This window comes from Numenius arquata, chromosome 6 (genome assembly GCF_964106895.1).
Source record: "Numenius arquata chromosome 6, bNumArq3.hap1.1, whole genome shotgun sequence".
In the NCBI taxonomy this organism is placed as follows: Eukaryota; Metazoa; Chordata; class Aves; order Charadriiformes; family Scolopacidae; genus Numenius; species Numenius arquata.
Genome location: NC_133581.1, coordinates 12,858,323 through 12,878,735, shown reverse-complemented (window position 1 = coordinate 12,878,735; position 20,413 = coordinate 12,858,323). Strand labels below are relative to the sequence as shown.

The window sequence follows — 20,413 nt, the reverse complement described above, 5'->3', positions numbered from 1 at the left end:
TCCGTTCCAAGAGAAAACAGGAACGTGAATAAATATGCTTAGTAATAGTAGCTATTGGTTAGAGAGGTAAGGAGATGAGTTGTGCACATTACCCCCCTACGAGCATAAAATCTTCAATCTTATATGATTCACAAACACAGTTCTGGCTCAGTTTGATCGAAAAAAATACCCTTTTTTTGCATGACATACAAAATGTTAGCCTCCAGACAAGGAACTGGATAGGGTGACTAAAACAAGCATCTAAAATTTGTTCTTATCTAGCTTGTCATTAAACACAGTTGAAATGTGAAACTGCAGTATTAAATCACGGCTACGCCGCATGAATTGAGTCAGAAATGTGGACAAATGTTTTATCACTGAAGGCTTTTATACTGAGTGCTCTGCAAGAATCCTGGCATTCTAGCTCCTCATATTTTGCAAGATGCATTAGAGTTCTTGGCAAGATCTTTTTTAAATAGGATGATAATCAGAAAACTACTTATCGTAGAGATCAAAATCCTATTCAGAGTTTGAAAATGATTTGCTGCTTCACAGAAAACCCCATTGCTAATAGCGCCAGTTGGATGTGCCATCACTACCTTAGCCCATACAAAACCTGCTGGGTCTCTAAGACCATTTATATAAATTTGTCTTCTTTCATATTATTTTTCATTAAGACTGCTCTAATATAATCAGGAATTCTTCATTTTAAGCAAAAACCCTGTGCATGGCCTCTTTATAGAAGATTTACATTTTTAACATTCCCATAAAGAGGTATTTATCATTTCTACCAATGGAGGTTAACTTTTTGCGCTCTTATACCTTATAAAGATACAGCCTGAGGCAACACTTCTTCAGAATACAGTCTGGGTATTTCTCTGTTGCTTGTCTCACTGTTGGCTGCATCAAGCCCAGGTAGAGCAATTTCTCGTTAGTCAAGAGGTTTTCAAAGAAGTAGTACTGTGTGCTACAGCTTTATTTGAGCCTTCATTCCTAAGAAGCTAACCTTCAAAAATACTACTGCAATAGCTTAAGCCAGAAAGCAGTGGCAATTGCACTTAGATGGACAGGGCTTGGGATCTACTGAATGATTTCTCCTCACTTTTTGATATGATTTCCAAAAGGCTTACTTTCCGTAACAGAAAGGTTGTCGAACACTCACTATCAGTCTCAAGCTCTCATCATAACACTAACCAAAGTCACACTTTTATTGGATATTAAATCAGTTTTATTTAGCTATTAGCAAGCTGATTTGCAGGTGTGTTATACAGCATTCATACAATCTCCAAAGCAAGCCCTGGGATTTCATGAAGAAGAATTTCAGAGCAACTAGTACTTAGGATTTGATTCTGCTGTAAAACTGATTTAAGATTTCTTTCATAATGTGATAAAATTAAGAAAACTTATCGTCTGACAGTACCCTCCCACTGGTGTTCACGTCCAGTGAGAATACTAGTCTTCTCTGCAGCTCCAAAATATTCTTTTGGCATCCCGATGAGATTTAGGCTACTCCCAAGAAGTAGTGATCCCCCAAATTAGATAGGTCTTTCATAAATCCTTGCATTCTGTCTTAAATGCAAATTAATCCCTTCCTACTAGCCCTCAAACAACGTAGACCTAAGGGGCTTTCCTGGCCCCCACTGGAAGTTCAAGAGAGGAAGGTTGTTTCTCCCCATCTTGGCCTGCCTGACTGCTCCTCTTCCTTAAGTATGCCCTTACATTGTTTACAGTTACAGACAGTTCCTTGGACATGCCAAGCCACCTTTCAGCATCTTGCTAGCTAATTATTTACAAACAAAAGTACAGTTTCATAGGCAGCTTTCTGCTTATGAAATAAACTACTGGAGCTAGCCAGGTTTATAAAGTTAAATGTATATAGTTACTGTGGTAGGTTGCAGCAGAATTTTCAGGCTAAAAAACCCACCCACATAACATTAAGTTTCAATTCTGCTTTTTGTGCATTTCTTCACCTAGAACCTGGCTATCTGGATGTGCTAACAAGTTACCCCAAAAACTGGAATAACTTATCAAAAGCATACCCAGGCTTTTGGCAGAATGTATTCTATTAGCTTCTATGAAAGCTCAACAATCACACATGACTTTCCGGTAAGCCATTTCATAGCTGCATTCCCATGAATCACACAGAATAAAATCAGTTTATTAGTTCTATAACAGAATCTCAACTCACTGGGCTAGTGACCATACCCAGAAACAGCAGGAAAATTAGATGTCACAGGAAAACACGTGGGGATAAAGAAACACGTGATCATTTAAAATGGATGAACCAGCCCACCCCAAAACCATCAGCAGTTACTCCCCTCATTTCTCCCCTCACCCCCCAAAACCACACACTTTTCCTTACTATCTTAGCTACAACAGGCACAAATTTTATTGAAATAGTTTCACTGCTGGCTCACTTGTCCTGACAGCAAGGGTAGGAAGTTCATCTTCTCTGAGCATCCCGCCAGTGGCTTTTCGGATTTTTTCAAAATTTAGCTTTGTTATTCATAAGTCAGCTCTCCATCATTCCAGGATAGCCACCTTCAAACTGCATAGGTAGTAGAAGGTACTCCGGATGAATTTAAGCTTTGTATTCTTGCGAGGAACTGAAAAGGGACTGCAAAAGCAGAGGACGCAAGACACTGAAGTTTCTAGTGCAGAGGCAAGACTTTGTAGCTGGTAGCACCTCAAGTCTTCCTTGTTTCAGGCACAAAAAGGGATACAATATATACTTCATCACTGGGTTACAGGATGTACATGGATGTATTTAAAATAAAGCTGAGTATATGTTTTCTGTTGCTAAAGCACTGCCAAAGTATATTGAAAGTACATAGAAAAGTATATACCCCAGGCCACACCTGTATCAGGTTTCTCCCTAGATAAATGCTATGTGTATAGAGCTTACTTCTCCTTTAAGGTTGCACAGGAAGAGGTCTGTCATCCTGAAACACTAGTGCAATGATTTATTTTCTGAATAACAATCACTTGTTTAAGAACAGCACCTCTATCACTAGCATTCTGGAATTGTATCATTTTAATGCCTTAAAAAAACCAACAAATCACAAATACAAAAAAAAAGAGCATGGATTGAAGCGTGTAAACTGACTTCACCAGGACACTACAATTAAAATATCTTCTACCTTTACTAGTATATTAAGAAAACAACTAATAACAAAAGAGGAAACCTAGGTATTCTATGTGTGGTCCAGCAACCCAAAGTATAATTGAATTCCACTTACTAAACAAAATTTGCTTTTAAGCTGTGTGCTACTTGCCCATAATTAAATCCAAAGTTATAGGACTGTTATTGTAACATTTTAGAATAAGAAAACCAATAAAACTTAGCATATAGCCCTAAACAAGGATACAAGTCAGGAGGCTGAGTGGCTGTACTGATGCACATTTTGCTTTTCAGAAGAAATCTTCCGCCTACAAATAGTACCTTCACATAAAAAGTATTAGTCCTTTTTCTGAGCCCCAGAACATTAGTTTCTCAGGTTGTTTTCTTTCTAGCTTATTTTCCTCATATGGATTCCTTTCTTCTAGTCCTCGTATAAGTAAGGATGAGGTTGCCAGGAAGTACAGTTCAGAGCATGTAACTGCCAGTGGTAGCAATTCTATGTTACAGAATGTTACACAGACCTATCTTTTTGAATGCACAGCAGAAAATACTTTTTATTGTGACACAAAGACTAATTTATCTGACTAGTGAAAAGGCAGTTAAAAGACTGACTATGTGTTTCGTGCTTTAAGGAATTATTTCAAAGCTCTAGGTGGCAGGTAAGCCTGAAAAGATCAGGGGCTAGATTGTGCAAGCTACAGTATCTCAGGATCATGTTGATGTATGAAAAGTGAGTCCCCAAGCAGGTCTCAAGATCTGACAAGTATTCTTCCTCTCCAAAGCGAAAAACAGACAGTTGTATCTATCACCAAATAGATCAACATTTACGTGCAAAGACCTGACTAGTCCACAATAAAGAGCAGTCATTGCTTTCAATCCTAAAACCCCAAGAAATCTAAAGCAGACAATTTGACAAAACTTTACTTGAAGCTCAGGTTCACAGGGTATGGCTTTTGTTGTTTGTTTTGTGGTTTTGATTTCTTTTTTTAAGTTTCCATGGATGTTTTACACCCCAAGAGAACAAAGGCAGCAAGGAAAACTTGTACTCAAGTCTTCATACTATTATTTTGACAAATAATTAAGTTGTGACAGTTATCATTAAAATATACATATGTATACCCTGAGATGGCATCATTTGTACTATCAATAATTAATGAGACAATCTGTTTCACGCTGGCACTAATAGTGCAGGATAGGTAGAAAGTTCTTTCATCAGTGGAAGAACTTCACTGTTTATCACAAAGGTATCTATAGGCTTGTTGAAGCATCCAAAGCAGCGGGCACAGCAAGTTTCCCCAAGAGCTTATCTATCACACATCTTTCCTTCCTTCCAACCACAAATTATGTTAGTTGATCCAATAAAAGACTGTTTCTTCTTACAAGCCTTACATCAGCCTAGAAAAAAGTCGGAACTCACCCATTTATTCCATTAGATATGTGGAGTGCCCACAAGCCCCATGCTAAGTATGTCACAGTGAAAACAGATGCACTGCTATGTATCCCTTTAAAATGGAATGGACGTTCACCCTCACAACAAAATTTAGAGATAAAAGGCTGGTAAGACCATAAAACTTCAAAATAACTTTCCAGTGTTAAGTCTTAGGTTTCTAGGAGATTTTTCTTGAAATTGAGGACAACTGCAGGCAAAGTCAAAACTAAGTCTTAAGGCTGCAATTTCACTAGTAGCTGAGGTGGCGTAAGTGGCATTCTGCAGCTAAAAAGGAAAGATCTCACTCCCTGTTCCATCTCACAGTTCCACAAACGGATCTTGTGAGGCGGCTTGAAACTTCTGCTGACATAGACAGTTACTAGTTTTTGAAGAGGTATTTGGAGTACCAAGATGATTTTCTTTTGGTTTAGTGAGTTTAGGCAGAGTTCTGTGAGCAGAGCTGGGAAGAAGCAACTCTCTTTTTCAGCTGCTAAGCTCCAAGCTTAGCTCACACAGAATCAGGCTTAAACTCAGAACTTGCCTTTTGCTAAGGGAAAGGATAAGTAGGCCTCACCTGAAAGATAATGTTCTACAAAGTAGGATTAATACACACACCAAGAAAAAGTTGGTATTTCTAGGGCTCACAGTGGAGCCCTACATTCAATCTCAATTAGAGACCGCTTTGCTTAAATAATACAAACAATTCCCCTGCAAATATAAATTTTTGTCTATGCATCATTTGAAAGCTTTAAGAATAGCACTTTTCCTTCTCCAGCACAGAAAATGTACAGTGCTGTTCTAACAGGACAGATTCATGTTTAATATTTTTACTTATCTAACTATGCTTTCACTATCACCAGTAGTGGGTTTGTGCAGTGCTAGATCACAATGCATGTCTGACCCAGAGTAGCAATGAGCACAGATATGAAATGCTGTTGCGCTGACAGGCACGTGTGGTGGCTTGTACTGATCTTACAATTTTATGCCTACTTTAAGTAGGCTTCATGTTTGATCTGGCATAAAGCCTACCGATACAAAGCTCACCCCTCAGTGCTCTTTGAACAGATTTGAACCAGCAAAGCAAGTTCACACTAGATCAGCACTTTATGCTATAGAGCTGTGAAATATTCAGTGTCATTTCAGGAGTCCTAAAGCTCAAGTTACTCTATCATAGAACCATGACCCCAAACTAATCAGGATTACAACTAAAAGTTAGTTTGCTTATCACTTTTCCTGGTCTTGTCCTTTCTTACTCCCTGCAATTGATTCTCCACCCTACACTGGCCTTACCAGTTGTTCAGTACAGACTGTTTATATGGTGTACGATTTATATCAAGGGGCAAGTACAGGTTAAATTTTCCAAGGAAGGGTATTTTTAACCCAGACTGGTTCTTCCCATACAGTTCAAAGTACAACCCTACAAATAGTTGCAGCCACACAACCACCGGGACTGCCTGTGAGCAAAACTACAGTATGTCTATGCTTATAATAAACCATCAAAAGCTGAAGACAGAAGAGTGTTTTAATACATTAACTGTACCTGATGGGATTTTAGCAAGTCTGATTTGCCCAGACAGGCAACAAAATCCAATCTGGTTCAGCATTGCTACACCTTTAAGGGCAATTATCAGTATCCACGAAATAAGAACAGCAAACAAAATGCAGTATCTAAAGTTCACTTCTCACCCATCTCGGCAGCATTCTTTAGGGGCTCATAATCTAGGGCTTAAATAATTGAAGGAAGGTGCAAACTAGAGGTGAGAAGTTGCTTTTATGTATACATAATGCTTTGAAGCAGCAGTAACCCATATCCATCTTCCAAGTAAAAGCCAATCAAAGGTAAACATGTAAATAGCTTTAAAACCTTCTAGTCTTCTCTTAAATAAAATACACTGAAAGTTGTAGTATCTGAAATATAAAAGAGAAAAAAGCCAGATGATATTAAGTTTCAGATACTATTATCCTCAGGAACCTCAGCTACTTTGTGATTTTCACAACTGTGCTTTTCCCGTCTCTCCCAAAGGATTATTTGGTGTAAAAGACAGTGCAAGATCTTCACATAACTTCAAAAAAAAAAAAATGCAGAGAAATAACACACACGTATCATGAAAGGCACAAAAATGTTGAGAACTACTTTGCCTCTTATTTTTGGTACATGAACATAAAACAATTTGCAATAGAGGCAAAAAAAATACTGTATTGCTGAAGTTAAAGAACCCTCCTTTAAATGTGAGGAAAAAAAGTATGTTTACCTGTTGCTTCTGGTACGCAGTGTTCGGGTTAATTTTGGACTCCAAAAGAAGAGAGCCTAGAAAAAAAAAGTTCCACTTATTTATATATGTACTAAAATTTCAATCTCAACATGAATTTTCTGATCACTCTTTCCTCAAGCACGTATTAACACCTTTTCTCCCAACAATAAGCCTGTTAAACCATATTCTACAGCTTTATATTTAATTTTTCCCTCAAAGATACTATTCACATGGTACAGAACATTCAAGAGTGTTTTGAGGACTGGATTTTTAATGTCTGTCTTATTCCGAGTAATGACTTCTCCACCGAAAAGTTTTTAGAGATGATAAAGTCTGCAAAAAATCAGCACCCTAAAAGCATCACAAATGCATTCCATAGATCATCTACAATTGTTTTGTATGAAAATTGCTAGTCATAGAGTATTTGTTCTTAAAGTTTAGCTAAAACACTTATATTATTTTGCTGGAAAGAGTATGTAGAAACCAATGCTAAGAGAGGCAATCTTTGTGACTGTCAATACAAAAAAGCTTCAGACTTGATGAAATTAGGAAGAACAGTTTCACAGCAGCTTATACTGATTTAAGACAGAACAGCAATTCCATTCTCGCATCTGCATTTTCTTGTCCTTCCTTTTGCATAAGCATTTGTGTTAATACAGGTCACATTTAAATGTTCAGAGGGTTGATCTAGGTGAAAACAACCCTTAAAACTGCTTTTATTTTTGGTCCAATCACTTCCCTCATTCATCTTGCTGCTCAGCTGCACAAATGTCAGTGTGTGATGGACTCTACAACCATGACTTAAAATTTACTTATCTGCAGACTTTCACTCAACACACATGAAGTGATACATACATTGATAAATTAACATGTGTCATCAGTCTTGTAATTAAAACATAAAGCTGCAAGCACCCCTTTAAAGAGGCACTTCTTCATTCGTTTACCTGCTTAAATTTGTTCTTTAAAAGAAGTCCAAACTTTAAGAAGAGTCTCAATTTCTCAGTTTCATAGCTATAGTTCTAAGGCAGTCTTATATTTATATTACTAGAATACTTGCCAAATATCCTCACAAAACCTACACTAAAGAAAAATTAAAATTCTTCAACCACCTCAAATATGGAAGCCTAAGAACTTGAAGGCAGGACAAGAAAACAAATTACTTGAATTTGAAAAACATACTTGGAATTGAAAACTACTTTCAAATTGCAGAGAAGAATCAACAGTGAAAACTGGATAGTCATTATCTGAAGCATATACCAATTACAAAATCCACAGCAAAAAACATCCCAAACCAATGTTTGTTTACCAAGTATCACCATCCTCAACCTCACAAGTTACAGTTACAAAAAAAACCCCACTTGTTTCCTAAAGAAATGCTACCGACTAACATAAGATCATAGAGTAGTTTGGGCTGGAAGGGACCTTTAAAGGCCATCTAGTCCCAACCCCCCCTTGCAATGAGCAGGGACATCTTCAACTAGATCAGGTTGCTCAGAGCCCCATCCAACCTGACCTTGAATGTTTCCAGGGATGGGGCATCTACCACCTCTCTGGGAAACCTGTTCCAGTGTTGCACCACCCTCAGCGTAAAAAATTTTCTTCCTCGTATCTAGTCTCAATCTACCCTCTTTTAGTTTCAAACCACTACCCCTTGTCCTATCACAACAGGCCCTGCTAAAAAGTCTTGTCCCCATCTGTCTTTCAAGCCCCCTTTAGGTACTGGAAGGCTGCTATAAGGTTTCCCCAGATCCTTCTCTTCACTAGGCTGAAGAATGGCAACTCTCTCAGCTTGCCTTCATAGCAGAGGTGCTCCACCTCTCTGATCATTTTTGTGGCCCTCCTCTGGGCCTGCTCCAACAGGTCCCTGTTGTTCTTACACTGGGCACATAAGAACTGGTCCAGAGCTGGACTCAGTACTCCAGGTGGGGTCTCACCAGAGTGGAGTAAAGGAGCAGAATCACCTCCCTCGACCTGCTAGCCACGCTACTTTTGATGCAGCCCAGAATGCCGTTGGCTTTCTGGGCTGCGAGCTCACATTGTCGGCTCACCTCCAACTTTCATCCACCAGTACCCCCAAGCCCTTCTCCTCAGGGCTGCTCTCAATCCCTTCATCCCTCAACCTGTATTGACACTGGGGGTTGCCCCAGCCCAGGTGCAGGACCCTTGTTGAACCACGTGAGGTTCACAGAGGCCCACTTGAACTTTTTCAAGTCCCTCTGGATGGCATCTCATCCCTCAGTCGTGTCAACCGTGCCACTCAGCTTGGTGTCATCTGCAAATATGCTGAGGGTGCACGCAATCCCACCATCTATGTCACTGATGAAGATATTAGCTTGGGGGAGGTGAGGGAAGAGAGACCGAAGAACCAGATCATAGAACTTCACTTGCTGGAAGAGTGGTGTATCATTAAAGAATTATGTAAATATCAGCACAGTTTGCTGTCGGATAAGAAAGGTTACTACTTCCTGAATTTAGAAGCTTTTCTAAGGATTTTGATATTCATTAGTTTACTATGTATGTGATAATCAAATACAATTAATTTTTTAAAAATAAATAACTTATCTGTGATGGCTGCTTCTTCCTAATGTCTATGTCTGTTGTTCTATAAGAAGCAGCCTTCACTAATGAAGTTGGCTTGAGAAGCTATTGCCCTGTCTCAGCTGTTCTTGTAGTAAGAGCTATTTACAAACTCAGATACAATCCAACAACAAAACTGAAATGAACAGCCCTCAAGGGAAAACAAGACAAAAAAAAAAAGCAATCTCTCCCCAAATCACATATACTACTCTTTCTCTTTTTAAGAGTTTTTCCATTTTTCTAACCCACATCAGCTCTGTTAACAAAGCAGCTTAAGTGCGACAGCATAACTAAAGAAAAAAACCCAACAGAATCACAAATCATAGAGCAGGACAGAGAGGGAAAACATCTAAGATGTGTTTTACTGATGAATGCAATGCACTGTGGTACTTAGGCCATAGTTGCAAACTTTGCCTAGTGAACATCTGAAAACAGCATTCCCTTTCCGTTACAATCACCAGTTATAGGCAGTATTTCACTTCAGTCTTACTTTCAGTTTCAAAGCCTCAGCTTCAACTACATGAAGTTTTGTAATACTGTTTTGTGCTATTAACTCGGTTAACTAACTTCTAGAGAGTCTTTACTGTCTAGAAATACTTAATAGTAGCAAATATGAATTAGAATCTTGCCAGAATTGAAAGCAATTGATAATTTCAACATTTCAGTTAACTGCTGAACAGAGATCTACAAACATGGAAATCCTGAAATTAGCAGAGCATCATACATAACTCGAACCACCACGTTTGACAAAATACTGTTAAAAAAGAAAGCTTGAAGACAACTGAATGCAGATATTTCATCTTCTAGGCTAGAAGCAGACACTAGAGAACGATCTGTTTACTAGACAACACAAAAGAGCATTTCTTCTTCTCAACTCAACCTGACACTTGCAGGAAAGACAAATCAAGCCTTATAAGGCTTGACTTGCTTCTCCTTACCACATGATTTAACTTAGTCCTCACCATTCCAGACAATAACTAGAAAAATATGAACTTGGAGACAGAAACATGCTGAAGCGTAAACTGTGCTCTACAACCTATAACCGCCCCAAATCCATCCTTCTGCAGCATCTGATGCTCCATTTGTGCAATCTGTTCCCCAAAAAGGGTTCAGCGACTCAAAATCAGTGACTATTCTACTAGTTAGTTCAGTGAGTTTATTTTCATACACTAAGTTTTACAGGCCCTTTCCTGGTACAAGGCAGTCTAAGGTCTCTGTTACTTGTTTCTGAGAACCAAGCAACAATAACAGATGTCTGTAATACAAATATATTCTTTAGGAAAAGGTTACAGAAATTTAACATACCGCAAATAAAGTTCTTCTCTATTTAAAGTCAGTATCAATATTGATCTCAAATACAGTTCAAGATGCTTACTCTTGCATTTGTCATAAGCAATTACTTTCTATGTAGGTATTTTTTTCTTGGTACTATCCTAGAATGCATCAAGACTACCCAGTCTACTTTATAAAAATACACCAACAAATTTCCACCTTCACTGAACTGATGACTCTATTCAAAATTAGGTAAGACCTGAAAATTCACCTTAACATAAGTCATGGTTTTAATAAACCCCCCCAAAATTATGCAGATCTAGTTATTTTCTGAATTACAGTCTTGAACGAATTTGTAAAGGCAACTGTGAAACATTGGTGCCAGAAAGCAACACCTGAAATCACCTATAAAGAAGAAAACATTGATTTGCAGAATTCTGTTATTTGCCACTGTAATGCAATATAGCACAGCTGGATTTTTTTGTTAGCATAATAACGCCGTTCTGTGCTGTGAAAGGATTGTGTGTGTAGGGAAAGACTTGCTCAAAAGAGATTACTTACAGATATACAATGCTATTTTCAAAGATATTTAGAGAACATAAAATATCCCAATCCAGTACTCTTAAACAACAGATACACAGACTTGTTTACACACATGCATAGGGAAGAGACCTGCTGATATGGAATGCTGCTCCTCTCCCATCAAACTGTTATGTGGATCCTTCCTCAAAAGCACACAAGGTAGTGTAACACTCATTATCCCTCACCAGTATAAACATGTTCATGTTTCAATGAAAATTTCAAGAGCCCTTTTTTTCAGGATGCACACAGAGGTTTAAGCTCTGCAATCAGTTCTGCTACTACTGTATCACAGAAGCCAATCCACAGAAACAAGGAAACAGCTCAAACTGAGGACCAAGAATGCACTCAGCATTCGCAAGAGACTATTCTCATCTATTGCATTTCTGAAAGATCAAGCCCTAGCACTAAGGAAAGGGGAGAAGCAGGTGAAAAGAAACAAAAAAATTCCCACCCCCATTTTTTAGCTTTCATTTTAATGTAAGGTAAGTACATAAACACAAAATTTTATGTGTTGCTTTCCTAAAAATAAATAAATAAAACTAATCCCTTGAGTTTGAGCAGGGTAAAAACTTAAGCCAAATTTTGGCTAAGCCTTCTGACAATATTACAGGGCTACTGATACCCACTCTAACGAAACAGCAAGGATGTGGATGCCTGCCCTGTGGCAGAAGTCATTAATACACTGAATTCAGAAGTGGCAAACTACAACTTCTGAATAAAAGTGATTATAGTTCCTAGAAGATAGCTGGTAAATAATTGGGCATGTTTAGTTTGGATAAGAGGAGGCTGAGGGGAGACCTCATTGCCCTCTACAACTACCTGGAAGGAGGTTGTGGAGAGGTGGGTGTTGGCCTCCTCTCCCAAGTGAATAATGACAGGACCAGAGGAAATGGTCTGAAGTTGCGGCAGGGGAGGTTTAGATTAGATATTAGGAAGAATTGCTTTACTGAGAGAGTGGTCAGGCACTGGAACAGCCTGCCCAGGGAGGCGGTGGAGTCGCCATCCCTGGAGGTATTTAAGAAACATGTAGACATGGCACTTCAGGGCAACCTCTAGTGCCCAAGATTGTTGGTTTGGGTCTGTTTGTGGGTGGGTGTGATGGTGGGTTTTTTTTTTTTTGTTTGTTTGGTGGTTTTGGGGGGTTTTTTTGTGATTGGACTCAATGATCTCAAAGGTCCCTTCCAACCATGAAGATTCTGTGAAATATGATCTCCAGTGGGGGAGTTCACTTTGGCTTGTCAAGAAGTTTAGTTACAGGACTAGTTAGCTTTAATTAGAAGTTCAAGTCTTCAGATTAACCCAAGTTAGTTGAACAGAAACATTCATTTTAGAGGTCACTTCAGTCATCTGTGCTTAGAACCAAAAAAAGGGATCTGAAACCATTCAGTGAAAATCTAGAAGCACAGAGACATTTTAAGCATGAGGAGGTCCACAGCAGCCTAAAATACCATGTGACAAACAGGTAAGAAATCAACAGCTTCTGATCACACACAGAACTCAAGTGGAAGGTGATCATTTTTAAGAAAAGAGTTCACTACTGCTCAACTGCAACTCAAGTAGGATACACTGCAACCAGGAATCACACAGAGAAACTTTTCAGGGTTTTAAGTAAAAAAATTAACAATTGTTTTAAGTGTAAAAAAAAAAAAAGAAAAAATACAATTCCCTGTTTCAAAGCATAATATATCTGATCTGAAAGCAGTTTATGATACTTCTGTACTGTAACAGATTACTCCAAATTGCCTGCAATGACTTAAAATTCAGTTAATCACTTTTTAATCACTTAAAGTGATTAAAAAAATCACTCATCTGCTCTAAGTTCTTATTTTTTTAAAGACTGTTAAAGAAACACCAATCCAAGAAAAACAACACTCCTATAGATTAAAAAAATTACTCTTATTCAATTCTTATTGCTCCAATTCCAGATGATAGTTCACCTTGGACTTGGCGTACCGATTGCAGCTCCCCTATCTGAACACCCTGACCCTGCCATAAAATCTCAACCACTTGTAAAGCAGCCACGGAGCTACATCAAGCCACAGCTGCACAATCTAAAGACTGAACTATGTGCTAGCCCACACGGTCAGCCAAATGAATCTCTGGTAATTCCGCTACTGCTCTGTGTGCAGCCGAACTGGCCCTTAAACAGGAGTGGGAATTTCCCAGACCCAGCAGGAACTACTGCTAACACCCCCCACAGGCCTCCACCACTCAGGAAACTGAGCCCTTGACTTCAGGCAGATCCCGAGGTTTTCGGTCAGCTTCCTGGAGTAGGTCAGCAAGAACACACCAGCCTGCACAGGATGGATCTCAGCTCAAAGGCTAGGAAAAGCTGGTTTAGAAAAGGAGGAAGGAAGAAGTTTCATTGGGGAAAGAGGAGGAGCTGACAAAGAAACACAATACAAGAACGCAACGGAAACATGGAGACAAATGGTGTATAAGTCAGGTTCCCTAGTATTTGTATGTTTTCGATAACTAGGGGGAAAAAAAAAAAAAAAAAAAAAAAAAAAATCACAGTCAACTACTTCACTTAGGTAAGGATAACACAAATTTCACAGTACCTAAAACACTAGCCTGGCATTACCTTTTTCCAAACCATTTGCTGCTCACACGTAAAAATGACTGCATTTGCCTTCAAAATTAGCCCAAAACCAATTGACACTGGGAGTAAACAAGATATAAATCAAACTTTATGAGGTGTTTACACAAGCAAGTTAGAAAAACTAGCCTATTAATAGAGTGCACATTTATCCAGAACTGATACTGCCTACTAAATTAAGAACTTAAGCTCTGCATATTATTTAATACTCTTGGAGTATATGTATGCTGTTTGAGAGGTTTAATGTGTGTATCCTGTTAAATATACTTCTGTGTATTAGGTGCAATTAGTAAGTTTGAGCCAGTTCTGCTTTGATTAGAATATCTTAGCTATGCAACACAAAGTAATGACTTCATCTTTGTTTTGGGATCATTTATACCAATTTGTATTTTCCCTCTTACAGATGTTCACTTAGAACAAATAAACTGCCAACAACAGACCAATTCAGGTTCTAATCAGTCTGAAGCATACATGTCCCACTGAAAGTCAATAAAGGGATTTTAGTTTGAATGTACTATTTCTTCACGAGCAGGTTATGAACTGCAGTTCTTTTGCTTTTCTAAAAAGAATAAAAAAAAAAAATCAGGAAATTGTTTAGAGTATAGAAGACGTGTCAGTTATTAAAAATGAGCATAGCAACCATGTAGAAAGAACTGGTACCTACAACAAAATACACTGTAAAGATCAGCCTAAAAATGTAGTGATAACCTTCTTTTTACCTCCTTCCCTCCTGTTGAAATTAAACTAAGTCCATTTCCATTTTTAATGTTTTCTCTTACACTACTAAATTGGCCAAACTATAAATGCATCTTCTCCAGTGTAAAATAAATAAAATCAAGTACCAATTTAGCTTTTTAATGTATAATCATAAAACTACAAAACCCTGAGATTCATGCCTATCAGAAGCTCAATTATCAAATCCTGCTTAGATGAAAATTTGATTCCTCCTATCAGTTCATGATTAACATAACTGTAGACATTATTGTTGTTTGTCAGAACTTTCTCAAACAGTAAGAAGTAATGATTCTCAAGTTGCTTTTCATCCTAGTTCCTACAATGAGAAAGCCAAATAAAATTCCAAGGTCTGTTGACAGTCACAAGCTACAACTAGACCTACAAGTCACTAGATACAGTAGCTATATATCTAATTAAGTAATAAGTCATACACTGACTTTACTAGCAAAATGGTACATGCCAGGTATTGCAAATTACACATTTCAAAATCTACTCTGACCATAGCAGCAATGACCTCAGTTAACCAATAATCAAGACTAGCCCAAACATGGAGCTTCAGGGGCAGATAGTACTACTCAACCTATACTGTAATATATTGTCAGAAAATGGCAAGGAAATTGATAACGCATTGTTTAAAACTTTTTTACAGAAGATCTAGAACTGCTGATGGACTGAGAACTACTATTACATACAGAAAAAAGTATCTCTGCAAAGGCTGTTCTGGCCATTGTATTGTCTTTACTACTATTAACAACTATACTTTGATAACTGTTGATAGCTTTTAGAACGTCTTGCATAATTCTTGCTACAAAGAGGGGAGGAAAAAAAAAAAAAGGTGTGTTTGCCATCCAATGACCTTTTAAAAATTCATACTAAAAAAACATGATCTAAGTTTTGAACAACTCCTTTCACAAGGGATCACTTCCAGAAACATCTAAGGAAGGATACATCAAAATCACTTTTGAAACTGCAGTACTTTGGGCACCTAATGATAGATCACTAGATATCCAAACCCATACAAGATTTACAAGACCTGGACAAGTTTTGCATGCAACACTATGTATTCACTATGAACCAAGTGCCTATTATACTCGCACTTGATGGCAACCTTCCATTTCTTTCACTTGGCCTAACACGAATGAACTACGGTTAGTGCCTACTTATTTTTAGGAATCACACTTGAATTACACAGCAAAACACTGAGGCAACAGACACAAAGATAAGCCCAGTTCCTTTTCTGGGTAGGATGAGAAAAGAATCTACCTTCAGACATACACACTTACCATCACTCTCTGCCCTGACTAGCAGGGACATGCCCTTCAGCCTCTCCACGTAGCAAGAGGACACATGCCCTGTGCCTCGATCATCCCACTGGCGGTCCTCATTTAGCGTGTAAACCTTCACCCTCCGCCGGGTATCAGTCATCCTGCCGCCTGCCACACCACAGCCACCACTCTGGCTTGCAATCGCTGGAGGAGCAGGAGGCTGGTCGGGGGCTAGGCCCCCCTCAAAGGAGGGGAGCGGGAAAGAAGGTAGCAGCCCCACAGGGGCACGCCAGGCAAGCTCTTCTTACTCCTCTTCAGTGCTCCAACGGGATCCTCATTATCGAGGGTAACAGGATTGGGGGGCGCAGGGGAAGAGGGGAAACAAGAAAAGAGATGAAGATGCCAAAGGGGAGCTGCTCCAGGCACAGTCAGGCGCTGCACAAAAGGCGAGTAAGCCTACGCAGGGGAGAGCCGCAGAAAGAGGCTCTTTGCAGGATGAAAGGCAGGCAGGAGAGGCAGTGAAGAAGGGATCCTGGAGGAGAAGAGGATCCACGGGAGTGGAAGCAGCGGTGGACAGCAGATGGCACGGGCAGCAACGCGCGGCCAGCCCGGGGTGACAGGAGCCGGCGACCCTGGAGGCCGAGGCCCTGCCGAGGGAAGCAGGCGGGAAGCTGGCGAGGCCGGGCTGAAGCAGGCGGGGGAAGGCAGGCGGGAGAGGGGCCGCTCGCCCCGGCCCAGAGCTCGGCTCTATTGTGCAACGGCTGCCCAGGCCCGAAGCCCCTCGCTTGCCGTCCGTTAGTGCGGGGGCTGCGAGGAGCCGCCCTCCTTCCCACCGGGCCAGCCGGGGCCTGCGGGCACTGCTTGTCCCGGGGCAGGATGAAGCGGGCGGGCGGGCTCAGCGCCCCGTCTCCCCCATGGGCTCCGGTCGCAGGCGGCGGCTTCACTCCCAGACCGATTCCGCCGCCATATTCTTCTTCCTCCTCCTCCTCCTCCTCCCGGTGCTGCGGCGGCTCAGTCCCGGCTCCTCACCGCGCCCCGCGACGTGGCTGCGCTCCAGGCACTCAGCAGCCCGGCCGGCAGCGAGGCGCTCTGCCCTGCCGAGGAGGACGAGCGGCGGCGCGGTGCGGTGCGGCCCGTCCAGCCCGGCTCCCTCCGGCTCCGCCTCAGTCACTGCGCGGCCGCCATCTTGGTCTCACCTCTCACTGGAGGCGCGGGGTCTCCCGGCCGGTGGCAGCAGGGGCCTCCCGCCAGCACTTAAAGGGCCAGCGGTCCCCGAAGCGCGTGCCGGGGTGTGCTGGCTCTGCCAGCGCGGACGGGTCGCTGATCTCGCAAAATGGGTTTATTTTTATTATTTATTTTTCCCCCTTTCTTTTTTTTTTTTTTTTTTTTTTTGTTCCTGTCACACGTTGTTGAGTGATCCCAAAGTTAAGCAGGTTCTGGTGGATCCTACCCGCAGGCAGAGGTAGGATCTCACAACGGCAACCGCAAACAGGAGCTGCCGAGTCTCTGCCTTTGACGCTGCTGCCAACATCGGAACATGTGCTTGACAGACTTCCCTAAAATATGGAAAACCACTAGTGCATTTGGGACCCCACAGACACACCACTGCATGAGAGAGTCCATTTCAGAGCACATTCTAGCTATGCTACGGACATGGGTGCTCATTGCCATTCATATACTCATTTTCATAAATTTATTTTTATTTTATACTTTCAAACTTTCTGTGAACAGGTTTCCCAGAGAGGTGGTAGATGCTCCATCCGGGGAAACATTCAAGGCCAGGCTGGACAGGGCTCTGAGCAACCTGATCTAGTTGAGGATGCGCCTGGTCACTGCAGGGAAGGTTTTTTTTAGGTGGCCGTTAAAGGTCCCTTCCAACCCAAACCATTCTGTGAGTATTGTATAAACAAGTATTGATATTTGTTTGCCAAAGTGAGTTACACAGGGGCTGGTTTGAGCCAAACCCACAGATTATGAGCTTTCACCCCAGAATTAATTGCGCGTCATGAGGAAGCCTCCAGTCAAGCAATGCTCTCCTTTCCCCATCTTCTCTTTTGCTGGCCCTGGGAGACAGGCAGTGCCAGGCTCCAGAATGTACCCCCAGTTTCCCGATGTGCTCGGATGAAGCCATTTGGCCTTTGTTCCAGGTCTGGCTCTGCTGCCTATAGACTAAATACAAATGTCTTCAAGAGTATTGTTCAGGCATCCATGATGTAGCTGAAGGTATGTTGTGCTCAGTTCTTCTTAATATGGTGTTCTTGGCTAATCACAGAATCATAGAATGGTTAGAGTTGGAAGGGACCTTAAAGATCATCGCATTCCAACCCCCCTGCCATGGGCAGGGACACCTCACACTAGACCAGGTTGCACAAAGCCCCATCCAGCTTGGCCTTAAACACCTCCAGGGATGGGGTATCCACAACTTCTCAGGGCAATCTGTTCCAGTGCTTCACCACCCTCACAGTAACGAATTTCTTCCTAATATCTAATCTAAATCTCCCTTCTTTCAGTTTAAAACCATTACCCCTCATCCTATCACTACACTCCCTGATAAAGAGTCTCTCCCCATTTTTCCTGTAGGCCCCCTTTAGGTACTGGAAAGGGCTCTAAGGTCTCCCTGGAGCCTTCTCTTCTCCAGGCTGAGCAACCCCTGTCCTCATAGGAGAGGTGCTCCATCCCTCTGATCATCTTCATGGCCCTCCTCTGGACCCTCTCCAACAGGTAGGTCCCTGTCCTTCCTGTGCTGAGGGTCCCAGAGCTGCACGCAGTATTCTAGGTGGGGTCTCACCAGAGCAGAGCAGAGGGACAGAATCACCCCCCTCAAAATACTGGCCCCGCTGCTTCTGAATGCAACAACAGGATTGGAAAGCTTCAGTTGACTGAGAACGGCAGATGATGGGCCCTGCTGAAGGGAAACGCTCACAGAAAGGAGGTCCTTCACTGCCTTCTGTGACCCGTGAGCCCTTTGCGGGACGCGCCTGAGGAGGTGCCATGCCAGAATTTCTCTTCGGTGGTTCTAGACAGGGATTATTGTGACTTAGAAAAAGATTGACATCACTTAGGAAACCTCCGTGGGACTGTTACACTCATTCACAATTTACAAATTGTACCCTCTTGTGGCCATCAGATTAAGCATAGGGCACTGTTCACTGCAGTTCTGATTCTTTCAGGTTTTTTTGTGAATTGAAAACAAGAAGTTTGATCAGATTTCAGTTTGCATAGTTTGCTTTATGAAAATTTTACATTCAGCTTCTTTTCATTGGCTTTGTGTTATTTTGATATCAGTCTGAACAATGCTCAGCCCAACAACAGCGCCCAATTGTCAGGTTATATCCCGATTCTCATTATGTTTGCCAAGGGGTTTATTTTTTCATAACGTTTCCACCCCAGTGATTCCAGAAGAAAGGTTGGGCATTGAGGGCAACTTCCCATGCTGGAAAGCAGCTGTGAAAGCAAAAAGCACTCAGTTTATTTTTTTGAGCATCATGAGTTAGAAGGCAAAAGTGTATCAGGTCACATCTCAATTCCTTCTCTCCATTTCCAGAGGCTTGAAGGACTGTGTCCAGAAGGAATACATTCAGGGACTGAGAGAAGCAATTCTCAACTGAGTTAAAAGGGTAGGCTCCCTTAGTTCCTGTAAATAATCAGGGACCTTGCCCTGGCAGAGGTTTTGGCCCACCAGGAATTGAGTAATAAATGAGGAAATGGAGTATTGAATACAGTTTTCAACTTCTCATATTCATAGGAAAGTAACTGCATATGGATCAATGTAATAGGAATAAGCCTAAAATGGGTTTACCAGTAAGGGCCTCTTGCACAGCATTCAACACTAAAGAACAAAATAACTCTTTCTTTTTTAATTTTGGGAAAGAAAATTACATTGTTATTACGAGGAACATCACATTAGACATATAACTTGGAGCTATGCTCTAAAGCATTATTAGAGTGCCTAAAAACCCGAGCTAATCATTTTCTGTAAAAAAAAAAAATCATATTAGGGAAATTAACAACTTCAGACTTTATTATGGTAAAGATAATTACTGGAATGAAAGGGTTTGCCTGAGTATTTAGATATGGCTACATTCAGTATATGCAAAGCCATACTATATACACACACACGGACACTGGCTACGTCTTCTTGTGCCCAAGATGTATGTTTGGACTTGTTCCCAAAAAAGGTGTGGAAAATGAATGACTGAGTGAAAAGAAAAATTACATAGAAAAACTATATCAAAGCAGGAGGAGTTTCTAAAGAAGAAACTGATTGAAGTAAGTCAGAGTACTGAGAGGGGAGATTTAGAAAATACATTTGTAGTGTAGTGAGAAAGTGAGCACAGCGGTTTGAAATAAATATATACAAGAAGTAGAAAAAAGGCAAAACCTAGAAATTATTACAAGTTATAAAGCATAGAAAAATGGATGAGAACATCAAGGAATATGCATGGTTGTTAGTTTTAGGAACAGCTCTAGTTTTCTAAATCTTAATGCTATTATAGGCCTATTCTATCTAGATTTTAAAAAAAAATGTTGATATCGATACAAAAAAGTAGAACTGTTTAACAAATAAATTTGTTCTATACTAGAAAGAATGTGTGATATATT

At 40.7% G+C, this 20,413-nt stretch overlaps 1 protein-coding gene across 1 annotated transcript in view; it reads right to left on the bottom strand.

Moving 5' to 3' along the window:
* PPP4R3A (protein phosphatase 4 regulatory subunit 3A) overlaps positions 1–17,015 on the bottom strand; it is a 46,004-nt gene extending 28,989 nt beyond the window's left edge. Inside the window, exons 1-2 of the mRNA XM_074148506.1 lie at positions 15,830–17,015; positions 6,782–6,837 (exon numbers count right to left, since the gene is read on the bottom strand). Of these exons, the coding sequence (XP_074004607.1) occupies positions 6,782–6,837; positions 15,830–15,971 (198 nt within the window). The 5' untranslated portion in view covers positions 15,972–17,015. The remainder of the gene's footprint in view (positions 1–6,781; positions 6,838–15,829) is intronic.
* Between the last annotated feature and the right edge of the window lie 3,398 nt (positions 17,016–20,413).